The sequence below is a fragment of the Protopterus annectens genome, chromosome 3.part0 (assembly GCF_019279795.1).
Source record: "Protopterus annectens isolate FY-2018-M chromosome 3.part0, PAN1.0, whole genome shotgun sequence".
Lineage (NCBI taxonomy): Eukaryota > Metazoa > Chordata > Ceratodontiformes > Protopteridae > Protopterus > Protopterus annectens.
Genome location: NC_056731.1, coordinates 550,210,432 through 550,226,577, shown reverse-complemented (window position 1 = coordinate 550,226,577; position 16,146 = coordinate 550,210,432). Strand labels below are relative to the sequence as shown.

At 44.6% G+C, this 16,146-nt stretch overlaps 1 protein-coding gene across 2 annotated transcripts in view; it reads right to left on the bottom strand.

Annotated features, from left to right (window-relative positions):
• The window catches only part of MAK (male germ cell associated kinase), a 1,846,682-nt gene that overhangs the window by 1,445,408 nt on the left and 385,128 nt on the right, over positions 1-16,146 (bottom strand). Inside the window, exon 5 of one of the 2 annotated variants that reach the window (XM_044064971.1) lies at positions 623-705. The exons of the other annotated variant lie outside the window; for it this stretch is intronic. Coding sequence (XP_043920906.1) covers positions 623-705 — 83 coding nt within the window. The remainder of the gene's footprint in view (positions 1-622; positions 706-16,146) is intronic. 2 annotated transcript variants of the gene reach the window in all.

Below are 16,146 nucleotides of genomic sequence, written 5' to 3'. Positions count from 1 at the left end.
GAAATACAGACAACATTTTCAATACTATTACTTTACTTAATAAAGGCTATCTATTTCTGCAAAGTGTCTTGCTACTTGCAGTATATATTGTATTCTTGATCTCATAATTTTTGTAGCAATATTCTGTAAAATGTACTGTGGGGGACCTTATCCCCTTGTACATAAGGTACACCCCAATCTATTGTAAAGTGTTTTTATCTGTTGTAAGACTTCTCTTTCCATGTATTATGTTATCAGCAACTGTAAAATGTTTTTATGTGGGTTTGTGGGGCCTTTCTCCCTAACTCATTGTAAAATATTTAATCTGTTGTGGGACCTTTCTCTTCTTGTGTAGAATTACTCATCAACTATTGTTTAAATGTTTTTGAATCTGTTGTGAAGCTTTTCTCCCTGGGCCTCTGCTGAAAATAGGCCAGTGGCTCAGTGGAAATTTCACGATTACCAAAGGACAAATAAATAAAAATAAACAAAAAACTTAGCAGCTGTTCCCTTTAAAAATGTATATAGTTTTTGAATACTTTTAATTAACAACATTTATTTAACACATATTCATATTACAATAAATGCAGAAACAAAATGTGAAAATCTAAACTGATAGATAAACAGAATGGAAGACTCTTACCATGTTTGTGTATAAAAGCCAAGCCAGAAAGAACTTGGAACATCATGTTCCTTACTTCAGTCTCTGTGAATAACTTGTTTCCTCTGGAAGCCAGCAGACACAACAAAAGGAGATACAGCAGGAAAGGAAGGGAATAGGAGAAAAAGAAATAATGGAAAAGAGCGGAAAACAAACCAAATCACTTGAGTAAATAAGACATTATTACAGCGGTGTTATGATGAATACAAGTTCTGACTCATCAAAATAATATAAACATTCAAAGAAACAGCTTGCATAGTGCTGAGGGACTAAATCCTAGTCAGTAGAATTGTGGTTTCTTATTTATTCATATTTTTCCTGCTTAGAATTTAAGCCAAAGTGAATATTCCATGGAAAGCACTGCAGATTACATTTACGATGACTAGAATGAGAAGAAACTGAGTAAACCAAGTTTGAGACCACAGCATGGCAATCAGCAGAAAAAGACCAGAAAATCCAATTCCTCCATAATGCCTACACCTTCTAGGACTGTTCTGTTTTCTCCTTTCTCACTTAACAGTCCATACTACCCTCAAATATGAGATTCACAATTATTGAAACCACCCCTCCCATTGTACTCATTTCTCTCTTCTGATAGGCTGATAAAAACATTTTCACTGTATTTCTTCATAGAATATGATCACTCAGTTTAATCAAACTCCAAATGCAAGTATCACAGCATAAAAGCATTTGGAACCCCCACCACACACACACACACACACACACACACACACACACACACACACGTTTCCTGGCGTTATTTACTTCTCTCCTAGTCTTCCTCTCCTTCCAACAGCTGCATGTTTTGTACTGACTGATTTCTCACAAAAATCTCACTGCATGTTCAGAAGGCCATTACTAAGTTAACAATGCCCTTCCCATTTCCTTATAGAAGTACTATTTCCACAAACTGGCATCTCCAGTCAGACAGTGATGAAGACAGCAAAATGCAGGCACTTCCCCATTATTTTTAGAAAGTTCCATTCGCCTTGGTGTCTGATTGTTCTGTCAATTGTCTTCCTTCACTACCCTGTCTTTATTACTATCACTTTTATGTCAGAAATCCATTCCTGGTAAAGTAAAGTAACTGTACACAATCCATCCATCATCCATTGCATATACCATACATAGTCTTTCAAGTTTCCTTAATGTACTGATGACCTGGCTACAATCGGCAGCTAAGATGCCAATGCAACAGCAGCTGAGGAGGAAGAGTCTGATGTCTGGCTCATCATACAGGCAGAGAGGGAAGACAAACTGCACCACTGCAACCACCACTATGAGTGCAGCAGGCTAGAGACATTTGTAAAATGGAGGAGGAATCTACCTCTCTACCTCTCAACAAATGCAGGAGTGGTGTATTCTTGTAAACTTTTAAGGGAACTGCACACTTGTCCAAATGTAGCAATTTAGACAGCAGGTCAAGCACAAAATAGGTACATCTGTGCAGTATAATATTCCAGGGATCTCTCCATCCAGCACAGTTTTCATCTCTGTAGGATAAGGACAATGAATGGGGAATAATGAGTACAGCAGCCCTTGAGAACATAAGGATAGTGAAAGGCCAATTTATATATATATATATATATATATATATATATATATATATATATATATATATATATACACACACACACACACACATACATACACACACACACACACAGACACACACACACACACACACACACACACACACACACAGACACACACACACATACAGCACCTCAAGGATCAGATAACATTAAGGCTGTCAATAAAGCCAGGCAAAACTCTACATCTGGAAATAAGTATACTCCAGTTGTTGTTGTTGTTTGCCTTTCGGCTTTTCCCGGTTAGGGGTCGCCACAGCGGAACTTAGGTCCGCTAATGGTTGGCAGTAGATTTTTACGGTGCCTAGTTGCCAGCTCGACGCCCAACCTTCAACAAAGGCACACCCATTCACGCATGTCTTTCGGAACGCCACTCGACCGTGGGGAGGACATGCAGACTACACACAGAAAGCACTCCCCGCACTCCAGCCGAGAATCGAATGGGAGAACCTCCAGTAAATACAGTAAAAAAAATAAATAAAACACACTCTAAAAAAGAAAATCTCACTTTAAGAAATAAAATCAAATATCTGGCAAGGAATGCAGCTCAGTATAAAGACTGTAGTTGTACTACAACATGCTCGCAAAAATTCAACTGTCTGGTCAATGGGAAATAAGCTCGTAGGCATCAAGATTTGTACAATGCACTCAGAAAACATAGTGTGTGTTGTGACAATTTTATAGCATTTCATTTTTTTTTTGTTTTGGACCAAGTACTGCCATTTTTGGTGATTATAATACTCTTCTTGAAGTAATGGCTCTTAGATACCGAGTTTTCACCTAGCTTGAATGAAAGCCTTAATATTAAATGTGCCTTGAGGTGGTGCAGGTGAATTATTCCCTTCCCCCATCACATAACTCTTACGTTTTTCTCTCCACTGAACTTTAATTCCCTTTGACCAGACAGTTTACTTTTTGCGAGCAGGTTGTAATTCAACTATAGCCTTTATATACTGATTTTCACAGTGATATATCCCTCAAGTACTAGCACACAGACTCAGTCAATGGTCATAGGTCGGACATACTACACTGGAAGTGGGTGTGTAAGCTAACGTAGACTTAACAGTTGTATAATATTCTGCCAAGGGTAAGTGAGGAATAATGCAGCAGTGATCTAATAAAGAACATCAATGAGGATACAGGGAAAAGCAGAGAACAATAAAGCACTGCTAAAGACAGTGGGTCTTAATGCAGAAAAAAAAACATCTGATAGAGTCATCTAGGATTTTATGACTAGGGAGATGGTAGGTAGCATCTGCATTCCCTGACAGAATGATATGGTTAACAAGGACATATGAAAAATCAGAGGCAAGAGCTAAGGTGGGAGAAGGCCTGTACAACCAGCTATGTTTGGACAGAGGAAACAGGTAGGAATGTTCTATTCCCCACTGTTACTCACTTTATAGTTAAAGCTGTTGGCAAAGAAAATAACTGATTGATATATTCAAGGTCATAATGGGTATGGTCCTCAAAAAATTAGCATTACTTATAAATTATATCTTTTTTGTACCTAATAAATGTTTAGAAGGACATTTCACATTGGAGAACATTCTGAAACAGTTTCACTCCTTTTGGGATATAAAATAAATTAAAACAAAATAAAGGTTGTAGTGGTAAATTACGTAGCCACACACGAAATGGTTCAGCAATACCCATGCTTACACGGACAGGATAACATGAAGTATTTAGGTGTAGAGATTAAAAAGGATTCTGTTATGGCCAAGTACAGGTGTGTAAGCAAACTTACAATAACAACAGATGTTTGAATGATCACTGCTGCAGTAGCCTAAGCCTTATGGGTTGTATTCAGTACAGGATACAACATCCAGACAGCTTCCAAATCTTTAAGGGCACATTCCATGTCTCCAAGTCCATTAGTCAGCACAAGATGAGCTGACTAAAAGTCAGGTTTGGGCACCAAGCCTTGTAGAGCTTTCATGCCAACAGAGAGAGGGAGGCTAAAGCCTTGAGAGGACAATGACAGAAATACGACAAGAAAATATCCACATCCTGGCATTAAAACATAAAAGCAATACGTGGAATGGTGGGAGGAAGCAGCAAAAGGATCATTCAAACATCTACTCTTCTGTTAAATTTACTGAAGCAATTGTAGTATGTTCTTTATAAGCATCACTGCTGTAGTAGCCTAAGCTATATGGATTGAGTACGATAACTTAAACTGACCAAAAGAACAAATTATGAGGGTCCAGGAGCCAAAAGAGAATCGCAGCAAAGCCTGTCATATAGACCTAGAGAAGGAATCTAGTTAACAGTGTGTTGTGAAAGCGTGCACAGAGGACCAAGTTGCTGTTTCTAGAACACTACTAGCATTCATCTCTTTCTTAAAAGCCAAAGATGAAGCCAAGGTCCTAGTAAAGTGAGCTTTGACCTGCCTGGAATTGTTCTGTTGTGATGAATAAAACAGAAAGGAACAGCATGAAACAACCATTTTGGAGCTGTCTGTTATGACATGAGTTGCCATTTTTCTTACCTTCACAAGAAATGAACAAACAATAAGAAGTTCTGAAAAATTTTGTTCTATCAAGATATAATATCTGAGTTGTCTGTGGACATCCAAGGCATGTAATATCCTTTTCTCTGCAACTTTTAGGTTCTGGAAAGAATACAGGGAAATGGATAAGGTAAACGCAGATACCACTTTAGACATCAAGGATTAGTTTGTGGAAAAGGAATAAGAAGTTATGTACCTACAATAACGTTCCATGTTAGTTGTCTTCTTCTTGCCTTCTTTCTTGCTGGTTGGGTTCGGAGCCGATCCTCGGCTCCGACTCGGCCATCTTCAAAAGCTCGAGAGCTGCTTACTGGCTCGAGGCCCCCCTATATCCCATGATGCCTGGCGCTAGATACCCAGATCTCATTTGGTAAACCTAACTACAGACATAATAATAACACTTATAATAATAATAACCCAGTAAAACACAGTAGGATGCCTGAACCTACTGGAGAGACTGATAGTGGGAAGTGGAAGCCAGAGAAGACTCAGCCAGTGATATAAAAACATAAGAAACTCTTCTCGGTCTACTAGGATAGGGAGATGGAGGGTGGGACGCAAGAAAGAAGACGAGAAGAAGACAACTAACATGGAATGTTATGGTAGGTACATAACTTCTTAATGTTAAGTTGTCTATCTCGCCTTCATTCTTGCTGGTTGGGACAGCATCCCTAGCACCTCAATCCTGGGTGGCTCATCGGAATAGACTCTTCAGAACAGTGGAACTAAAGTCAGCTCTGCTTCTGGAGGCCACATCCAGTTTATAAAGCGAATTGAAGGTATGTGGATTAGCCCATGTAGCTGCCGCACAAATAGTTTCCATTGGTAATCTGGTTTGAAAAGCCACAGAAGTAGCTAGAGCTCTGGTGGAGTGACCTTTGGGTTTAGCAGGGAGCTCTTTTTTTCTTAACTAATAAATAAAAGTAATAGTAGAAGTCAACCATCTAGATAAGGTGACTTTTGACACCGGTAAGCCTTGTTTTCCCTCAGCGTAGGACAGGAACAACTGGTCCGATTTTCTGGTTTGTTTGGTTCTATGCAGGTAAAAGTGTAATTGTCTATGAATGTCCAACTGATGTAACTTGTATTCTGCCTTATTGGAATAATTTGGAAAGAACACAGGTAGTTCAATGGACTGATTCAAATTATAATCAGAAGTAACCTTTGGAAGAAAGGAAGGGTTAGTCCAAAGAGAAACTCTATCTTTGTGAAAAACTAAGCAAGGAGGACAAACACAAAGAGCCTGAAGCTCAGAAACTCTTCTAGCTGACGTAACTGCAACCAGAAGAAGGGTTTTCCAAGAAAGAAACTTCAAGGAGCAAGAAGCTGCCTGTTCAAAGGGGGGTAGTATTAGGGAAGCTAAAATCAAATTTAGATCCCATGGAGGCGGGGGATCTCTTATTGGGGGCCTGAGTAGAGTGGTCCCTTTAAGAAAGGCTTTTCAAAGCTTATGGGACATGATGCTCAAATCAGATAGGCCCATATGAAAATTTGAAATTGCAGCTAGCTGAACTCTAATCGTGGCAGAAGAGGATCCAGTTCGAAAAAGTTCTGCTAGAAATTCTAAAACAGAGTGCACAGGGGCTGAAAAAGGGTCTATGTTCTTGGTCTCTGCCCATAAGGAAAAACGTTTCCACTTACTAGCATAAGTTTTTCTAGTGGTGGACTTATGCGAGGATAAGATGATTTCACGCACCGAATGGGAAATGTTAGGAAGCCTGGCTAATGTTGAAAGTGGAGAAACCAAGCTGTGAGCTGGAGAGAATGAAGAGCTTGGTGCAGCCTGCCCGATTGATGGATCAGGAGGTCTGGAACTGGGTCCAGGGCTGCTCCAGAAGGTGATGATGCAGGAAAGGGAACCAAATTTGTCGAGGCCAGTAAGAGGCAATGAGGATCATTTTGCATCCCAATGTGGTAGCCTTCTGAATTAGTTTGGGAATCAGGGGAAACGGAGGGAATGCATAAAGTCGTCCCTGAGGCCAATCATGAACTAGAGCATCTCTGGGGAAGTGTCCGGGAAGAGGGAGGAGAGAGAAGAACTTGCCGCACTTGCTGTTGAAGGGGGTGGCAAAAAGGTCACAGCAAGGCTGACCCCATTTGCAGAAGATTTTGTCCGCCACATTCTGATTGAGAGACCATTCGTGAGGCATGAGAATTGCTCTGCTCAGCCTGTTATAACGTTGGACTTCCCAGGGATATGCGCTGCTATCAGAAACCGTTGGGAAGAGATCACCCACTGCCAAAGTCTGAGTGCTTCTCGACCTAAGGGATATGACTTGGTTCTGCCCTGCTTGTTGATGTACCATATCACTGACATATTGTCTGTCTGAATTGCAATAGTCCCAGTGGGAAGAGAGTCCTGAAGAGCTTGCAATGCTAAAAGCACGGCTCTCATCTCCAAGACATTGATATGTAGATGGTACTTGTGAGGCTGCCAGGTGCCTTGGACTGTTCTGCCCTGAAAATGCCCCCCCCCCCCCACCTGATCAGGGAGGCGTCCGTGGTCACCGTAGCTACTGCAGGAGGAAGAACAAATGGTCTGCCCTGGTGTAATGCTGGGGAAACCATCCACCAAACAATTTGGTTTTTGCATGACTGAGTGATCAATATCATGTGAGACAATGGGAGTTGCTGGAAGGATCATTGCGTGAACAGCATCCACTGAAGAATCCTCATGTGAAAATGTGCAAGGGGGACTAGTATTATAGCCGCTGCCATGAGACCCAACTTTTTAGGACGAATCTGGCCTGAATCCTTTTGCATCCTAATAAGACCTGGACATGCTGTTGAATGGTTAACACTCTGTCTACTGGGAGAGTGGCTGACATGTCCTTTGTGTTTAAGTTTGCACCTATAAAGGTAATAGATTGACAAGGTGACAATGCAGACTTTTCGAAATTTATTGTGATGCCTAGAGTGGAGCACGTTCGGATGGTGTAGTCTCTGGCTCACAGAAGGTGATGCCTGGTGGTTGCAGTAAGGAGCCAGTCATCTAAATATGGAAACACCTGGAATCCTTGCCATCTCAAGTGAGTGGTGACTACTGCCAAACATTTGGTGAACACCCTGGGGGCAGTGGTGGGACCAAAGGGCAGAGCTCTGAACTGATAATGACTGGCTCCCAGCCGGAAGCGGAGGAATCTTCTGGAGCATCTGTGCATTTTGATATGGTAGTAGGTGTCCAATTGTCCTGACCCAGAAAGGGTAAAATGGACTGTAGCATGACCATCCGGAACTTCGTTCTTAGCACAGACCTGTTTAGTCTGCTGAGATCCAGAATGGGTCTCCAGTCCCGTCTTTTTTGGTACCAAAAAGAACCTCGAGTAAATTCTGGATCCTTGTTGGTCTGCTGGGACTGATTGGATGGCTCTTTTCCTTAGCAGTTTTGAAATTTCTTGAACTGCTTGATCCCTTAGATTGGGTGGAACATCTGGAAGGGACTTGTTGGAAAGGAGTGGAGTGCGAAAGAAGGGGATTTTGTAGCCTTCGGATATTATAGAAAGTACCCATTTGTCTTGTGTTATACTTTGCCAGGCTTTTGGGTACAGCGATAATCTTCCACCGACTGCCTCCGAAGGTGGACAGTCGGGCAGCACTTCAGGGATGCTGGAAGGGCTTGTCAGAGAAGGATTCTCTTTGGCCCTGATTTTGCGGACCCCCTCTGTCCCTGGGGTGGCGTCTATTGTTGTTCCCTCCTCTGCCCCTGGAGGGGAACTCTCCACGTGTGTCAGGCACGGCCCCCTGGGACTTTCGGAACCACATTTTCCCACTCTTCTGACCCTTGGGATAAGGTCTTGAAGGAGTGGAAAAACGGACTCCAACAGCAGAGAGAGTCTTGCCTTCCTGCTCACACCTGGTAAGGGTATCCTTCACGTGTGGACCAAACAGAGCAGAACCATCAAAGGGAGTGTTGGTGAAAGACACCCTGAAGGGTTCCGCAAAGTTGCAAAGCTGCATCCAAGCATGTCTCCTCAAAGCCACACCTGTGCCTGCGGCCCTACTCGCTCCATCGGCTGCATAAGGAATGAGCCGCATGGAGGAGTTTACTACAGAATTTAGAGTCGCCAGCTGGGAGGCAATCTTAGCCTGAGCCCCCGCAGCTGATGGATCTTGAAGGGTATCTCCTAACTCTTTAAGGAGATCCCTTTGATGGTGGGTAAAATGGCATAAATAGTTCAGAGACCTCATGGAAAAGGTCGCTGAGGAAAACATCCGCTTCCCATGTCTCTCCATCATCCTAGACTCCTTGTTAGGGGGCTGGACAGACGAAGAAGTTTCAGCCAACTCCTTTTTAGTGGCCGCTGCTACCACCATGGCATCAACGGGAACACCCTTGGTCAGAAATTGCTTGTCCTGAGGGGCAGTGATGAATTTTGTGGGCCTGTGGGGAGTTGGTTCCATTGTGTCTGGAGCTGACCACGCCTTTCAAGCCACCACCAACATCAGTGGATTGAAAGGCGGAGACACCCAGGAGGTGGAGGTTCGGGAACCAAACGCATCCAGGAATACCGACTCATCCTTGGAAGGGTTAAGGGTAGTCCAGTTCCCCCTCTGCCTAAGGATTTCAAGGATGTCTGAGAAGGAGACGTCCTCAGAGGGGGATCTCAAGGACCCTTCCGACTCCTCCAAGTCGGTATCTGAAGTGACAGACTCAGGTGAGTCTACATGCTTCCTCTTGCATTTCCTCTTTTGAGGGGGCTCCTCTGAATGAACGGGGGAGGCCTCAGAAGAGGAAGATACACCCAATGGGGTGCCCTGGAGTGCTTGTTCCCCACGCTTGGGGTCTAGAGGAGGGGCAGAGACAGGAGCAGGCACCACGGGGGGAGATGGCGATGGGGCTGACTCAGATGCCAGCACACTCCTCATGACCTGGAAGGCACCCCTTCCCAATACCGGAGAAGGCTCCGACTCTGAAGAGACTGGAATCCTTCCCAGCACCTACAGAGATGGCTCCAAAGCCGATGTAGGAGCTGAACAAATCACCTGCACTGAAGCTTCGAGAGGGAGAACAGGGTCGGACAAGGGTCTGATGCCACTCGCCCCCTCGGAGCCGACGAGGGAGTCCCGGCGCCCAGATCCCTCCAAGGATGGCACCATGGAAGAGATCAGAGCCAATAACGGAACTGAAAGGGAAGGTATCGGTGCCGACGGACCCACGGTTCCAGCCACAGCATGCTCCGGCTGGATAGCATTTTGGCCAGGGCCTGCGACTTTAAAAGCCTGCTCACCACTCTCTCCAAATCATGGTCAGATAGCCTAGATGACCAAGAAGAGTGGGATCGATGACTCCACTCAGATTGCAATAAGGGAGACCCTGGAGCCAAGTGTACTGACGTCAAGGATGATGACCTGGAGCATTTTCGACTCCATGAAGGTTCCAACGGGAGGGTCGGAGCCGACTGGGAAATAGGTACTTCGGCTCCAGCCGGAGCCAAAGTTGACATAGAGATAGGTACTTCGGTTCCAGCCGGAACCGAAGTTGAAGCAGAATCCATACCCGGCGACGTCTCCAAGCTGGGAGCCGACGGCTTTAATGGCCTAGAAGGTTTCACTGACTGAGTCTTTGCCAGTGATCCTTCAGGTTTAAGCAAACCCCTAAGGATAAGCTTATTCTTACGCTCCCACAGGACTCTTGGACTAAAGGTGTGACCCACCGAACAAGAGTCCTGCAGGTGTAGGGAGCCCAAGCAGTAGACAAAAGAAGTGTGACCATCTGTCAGTGACATTTTCTGACAGCATGAGTCACACTTCTTGAATCCTGACACTTTAGTGTCTTTAGACATTCCTGTAAAGGAAAAGCACAATACTAATAAAGAGTACTAAGGGGAATTGGTAACTAGAAAAAAAATACACACAGTCCACACAAGTTACCACACCCAAACAGCACACACACACAAATAATATCAGATAGCCTAAAGCTAACCTACAACTACTACAATTTTTACAGAAAGAATTTACAATGTTAAAGATACGCCTCTAACTAAAACGGCCTACCGTAACGGAAGGGGGGAGGGAGGGGAAAAACTCTCTAATAAGAAAACGAGTTTTCAAGGGGGGGGGTTAAACACTAGGAATACCTACAATTATGAAAAAACAGTAAATATTTAAACCAATGATATACAAACCCTAATATATAGTAATAAAGTGAAAAATATACGACCTGAGCCAGTAAACACAACCTCGTAGAGAAAGCGGCAAACGAGATCTGGGTATCTAGCGCCAGGCATCATGGGATATAGGGGGGCCTCGAGCCAGTAAACAGCTCTCGAGCTTTTGAAGATGGCCGAGTCAGAGCCAAGGACTGGCTCCAAACCCAACCAGCAAGAATGAAGGCGAGACAGACAACTTAACATAGATGGTTAACCAACCACAAGAGCTTGCAACACAGACACTCTACTTGTAGAGGTCATAGCAATTAGTAAGACTGATGTAGTGAGATCCTATCTCACCTACATTCTTGACAGATGGGCTCGGAGCCGAAAATCGGCTCCGACACTGCCTATACTAAAGCACAAAGTCTCTTATTGGCTGGGCCAACCCCCTATCCCAGGATGCACCACGCTCAAACCCCCAGATCTCGTTTGCCGCTTCTGAAGTAACGACGTGGTCTCAACTTGGCTGTGGCTAAGTACCCTTTTGTTTTTGGCTTTTTAGGGTCATTTTTGCTCTTAGCTTTAAAATTTCATAACCAAACAGCTATTTTAATAGCTTTTTCTAACCTTGTGATTGATTGTGTTGTTTGTTTCTGTTTGTTGTGTGATTTCTCTTGTTTGGCGGGCTAGGCCCGTTTGAGTTAGAGGGCCTTTGCCCTATCTCTTTGAGCATTTTAGATAGAGCTCTACCCTTCCCATCCTTGTGTTTTGGGTGATTGTAGTATGTCTACTAAGGAAAGAGAACATAAGCCGTCCGGCTTCAAAAAATGTTCAAAATGTGGCTATAAAATGTCCTTAACAGATGGCCATGCCATCTGTGTATATTGCTTAGGGGCTATACACTTGCAAGAGTCTTGCAGTGTTTGCCATGCCTTTTCCTTTTGTGTGTTACAGGAGAGGAAAAATAAGTTGATTTTATGAGGTTTAATAAGACCTGCTTTTGAGGAGGCTATTTCTTCCCCCTCTTTCAAGCCCAAGAAAAAGAAGTCTTCGGCTCCGACAAGTCCGTCGGAGCCACCAGAGAAAAGAGCCAAATCCTTGTCCTCTTCCTCGGCTCCACTGCTTTTGGAGCCACAGGAAATAGGATCCATGTTGGGGTCATCTTCCTTGGCTCCATTGGTCTCGGAGCCGAAGGATAGGGACCTCGAAACTGAGTTTGCCTTGACTCCATTGGTGTTGGAGCCACAGTTGAGAATTTTGGCTCCAGGGTCGGCTCCTGAACCGTCGGCGCTGAGAGGCATCTCGGTGCTGGTCAACTCCTCCTCAGCTCCGAATCTTATGGAGCCGATTAAGAGTCGACATCCTAGTGTTACCTCGGAGCCGATAGGAAGAGTTTCTCGGCCCCCGTCGGTTTCCTCCAGGTCCTCCAGACTTGGATTTAGATAGGGTGGTCCAGAGGCTCCTTCAGTCACCTGTTTTATCCAAATTGTTTTCGGCTCCAGCCCAAAGGCCGGAGCCAGCCCTTTTGATACCATCCTTTCATCCTCCGACAACCCTGGTGTCATCAGAGACGGAGCTCGCAGAGTCGGGTGAAGCCCCTGAGATGGTTCCGAGACCCACTGCTAGTCTGTCGGCACCGTCTTCAACTCCAACCCCTTCTGTTCCTTCCAGGGGTTTCGGCTCTCGGGTGTCCTCGGCCGAGCCCGAGGGGGATTTGTCAGGGCCCGAGTCTCCCACTTGGTGCCTCGGCTAGGGGGACCCCGACGCCGGTCATGGTCTCGTGGCCGGGCCTTTCTTCAGATTCTAGTGGGCCCACCTTCGAGGCGATGAGGAGCGCACTGGACAATTCTCTAGTGACTTCACTGGAATCTGCGACACCTTCCTTGGACAGGGCGACTAGAGCCCCTGGTGCCCCCTTATCTTTGGACAGCGCGGCTCCGAGGCCTGAGGATTCCTCCATGCGTGGTCCCCCCTTTTCCGAGGAGCTTTCAGAGTCCTTGCCTGAAGAGCCACCCCGGAAAAAATTGTGCAAGAGGAAGCACATAGACTCCCCGGATGAGTCCGTCACCTCGGACACCGAACTTGATGATACGGAAGGGTCCCCTAAGTCGTCCTCTGATGATGTCTCATTCTCCGATGTCCTGGAGATCTTGAGACAGAGGGGCAACTGGCCGTCCAAAACCCCTTCCGCGGAGGAGTCGGTCTTCCTCAAGGCCTTCGGAGCTCAGCCCTCCGCCTCCTGGGTGTCTCCACCCTTCGATTAATTGCTTGACCTTATTTGTCGAAGCATGTGGGAGCATCCTAATTCTGTGGAGCCAGTTCCCTCTCGCCCCAACAAATTTTTATCTGCACCCCCTGGTAAAGAATTCCTAACCAACGGAGTTCCGGTAGATGCTATGGTGGTGGCATCTGCCACCCAGCAAGATGTGGCAGAGGTGTCTACGTCTATCCATCCTTCTAACAAGGAGTCCAGGAGCATGGATAGGTATGGGAAGCGTACCCTGACTTCAGCAACATTTACCTTGAGATTGCTGAATTATTTGTGTCATTTTAAGAGGCTCCAAAGGGATCTCATTAAGGAGTCAGGGGATACCCTTTCGGGTAACGTGCCTGAGGCATTGACGCAGTCTGTCAACTCCCAGCTGTCAACCCTTTCGTCTATTATTAACTCGTCCATGAGGCTCATATCTTATGCAGCCGAAGGGGCGAGTAGGGCAGCGAGTTCGGGCGTAGCTCTTTCGGGCGTAGCTCTTAGGAGGCAAGCCTGGATGCGCTTGTGTCACTTAGCAGAAGCTTTCAAGTCTTCTTTCATAGACGCTCCATTCGACGGGTGCTCTCTTTTTGGACCCAAGGTGAAAGACACACTCACTAGATGCGAGCAGGAGGGCAAGACTTTGTCTGCCGTTGGGGCCCATTTTTCACTCCCTTCGAGACCTTATCCCAAGGCTCAGAGGGGAGGAAAGATGTGGTTCAGGAAGTCCCAAAACTCTTTCCCTGCCCATCAAAGTGACCCCCCTCACAGAGGCAGAGGAGGGGGGAACTATTCTGGAAGACGTCACCCTAGAGACGGTGGAGGCCCCCGCAACACAGGAGACTGTGAATCTTTTCGTAGTTCCTCCTTCCAGCGTCCCTGAGGGATGGCCCGACTGTGCATCTCTGGAGCCAGTCGATTTTCAGAGCATCCAAGGGCCTGGGGTTCCATCACCCAGGATCACTGGGTGCTTCGTATCATCGCCGGAGGTTACACCATTCCCTTTATCCGTCCCCCTCCACCTTCAAGGAGAATCCCGGACGTGCCACCCAGTCAGCAGGATCAAGCAGCTATAGAGGTCGCAAAGCTGCTCAAAAAGGGAGTCATCCAGCCAGTCCCCGCAGACCAGACTGGATTAGGAACTTACTCAAGGTTATTTTTGGTGCCCAAAAAAACAGGGGACTTGAGACCCATCCTGGACCTCAGCCACTTAAACCATTTCGTAAAAAAGTCCAAGTTCCAACCACAAGAGCTTGCAACACAGACATTCTACTTGTAGAGGTCATAGCAATTAGTAAGACTGTTTTCCATGTTAAGAGCATCAAACCAGCCTGATGAGCTGGTTCAAATGGAGCCACAGTTAGTTTTTCTCTAACCAAAAAAAAAAAAATCCCAATGAGGAGCCATCTGCTTAAAACATTTTCACATGAGGTTGTGTTGAAAGAGAGGGATCCATGGAAACATATGCTGAAATGGCCAACAGTGAACCTTGACTGAATAGTAAGACAGGCCAAAGGACAGTAGCTCACACAAATACTGTAGAACAAGAAAAACGCTAGCCTTGAATAGGTGCTAGTTTTTTTGGTGACACCAACCAAAAAACCTTCTCCATTTGCCAATATATGACTCTCTAGTTGCAGGTTTTCTTGTCTACATTAATTCTTGTTTCACGTTGTTAGAAAAAAGATGCCTAAAATGTATTAAAATTCTATTAACCAGGCATTCAGTTGCATTTATTTGGAGTCAAGATGTATCAAACACCCCTGATCTTGTGTGAGGATGCCTGTGGTACTTGCCACTGGATACTTCTAAAAAAAGGAAGAACCATTTGGCCAGAACAGAGAGAGGGAGTCACCACAATTATCTTTGGGAAGTCCTTTTGAATCTTTATAATTACCTTGGATATTAGTGGAAAGGGTGGAAGAGCATACAGGAAAATTTATGACCAAGGAAAACAAAATATATTGGTTTTCCATGCCTTCTTAATGGTGTCCTGGAACACAATTTTATTTATTGATTTCCCTTTGCTTACTGGGAAAGTCTGTCTGGGAAATGAAATATTCATTTTCAGTGAAGGCCCAAGGAGAAAAGCTCCAACACAAGAATAGAGATACATTTTTGACAATTCAAAAGAAAAACAGTCAATAAACATCACCGGCAAAAAATTCAAAGCAAATGGTCAACAAACATTATTTACAAAGTATAACAGATGAAGGAAATACATGTTTTCAAGCTATTGTGAAGAAAATCAAAAATACTATATTAATACAGGAAATCTGCTCATTTCCACACTGTAATGTGACATTGGAGTTGGTATATTTAATTTGCAGGGGGTTTGGGGGCACAGCCCCCTTGCAAAAATGTAAAAGTAATAATTAAATCATTGTTTGAATTTAAGCATCTGTAATGAATATTCATGTAGGTGCTACAGCTACACTCATGAATATTTAGTGAGATTTTCTTTGGTTATGCAAGTATTGGTTAGTGGGTGAGGGGTAGGTGAGGTTAGGTACATAGTTTGAGTTTTTAAAAGGGTAGTGTATTGTCGCTATGGTGTTAGTTGTTAGTTTTGTAGTTGCGTTTCCAGGAAGTACATCAAAAAGTTATTGTTTTGGTTTTGGGTAAGTAAAATGTCAGGTTTGTGGTTTTTCTCTTTTTTGGTCTTGGGGTTGTAAAAGTCGGTCTACTGACATTTTGATCATGAAAGTAATGTGTGCAGTACGTTCAAGTCAGTTGAAGCCATTGAGCACCATTGCAGTGGTAGGAACAATTTGGTAGGCTGCAAGTAAACTACTAATTTTGTTGCAGGTGCTTTCTAGTTTGTGTATGGTGGAAGAATTGAGATTTGTGAGTATTGTTGAGACATGTAGGAGGGTAGGAAGGAGAAGGGACATGGTAGCTATTGTTTAACTATGGTCACTTAGCATGTGCTTTGCTCTGTAAAGATAGCCTACATGCAGTGTGTCTTTTTATTTTATTTATTTATCTATCTTTTTTTACTGGGAAAGTCTGACTGGGACAGAGCCCATTTTCAGTGGAGGCCCAGGGAGAAATGCTCC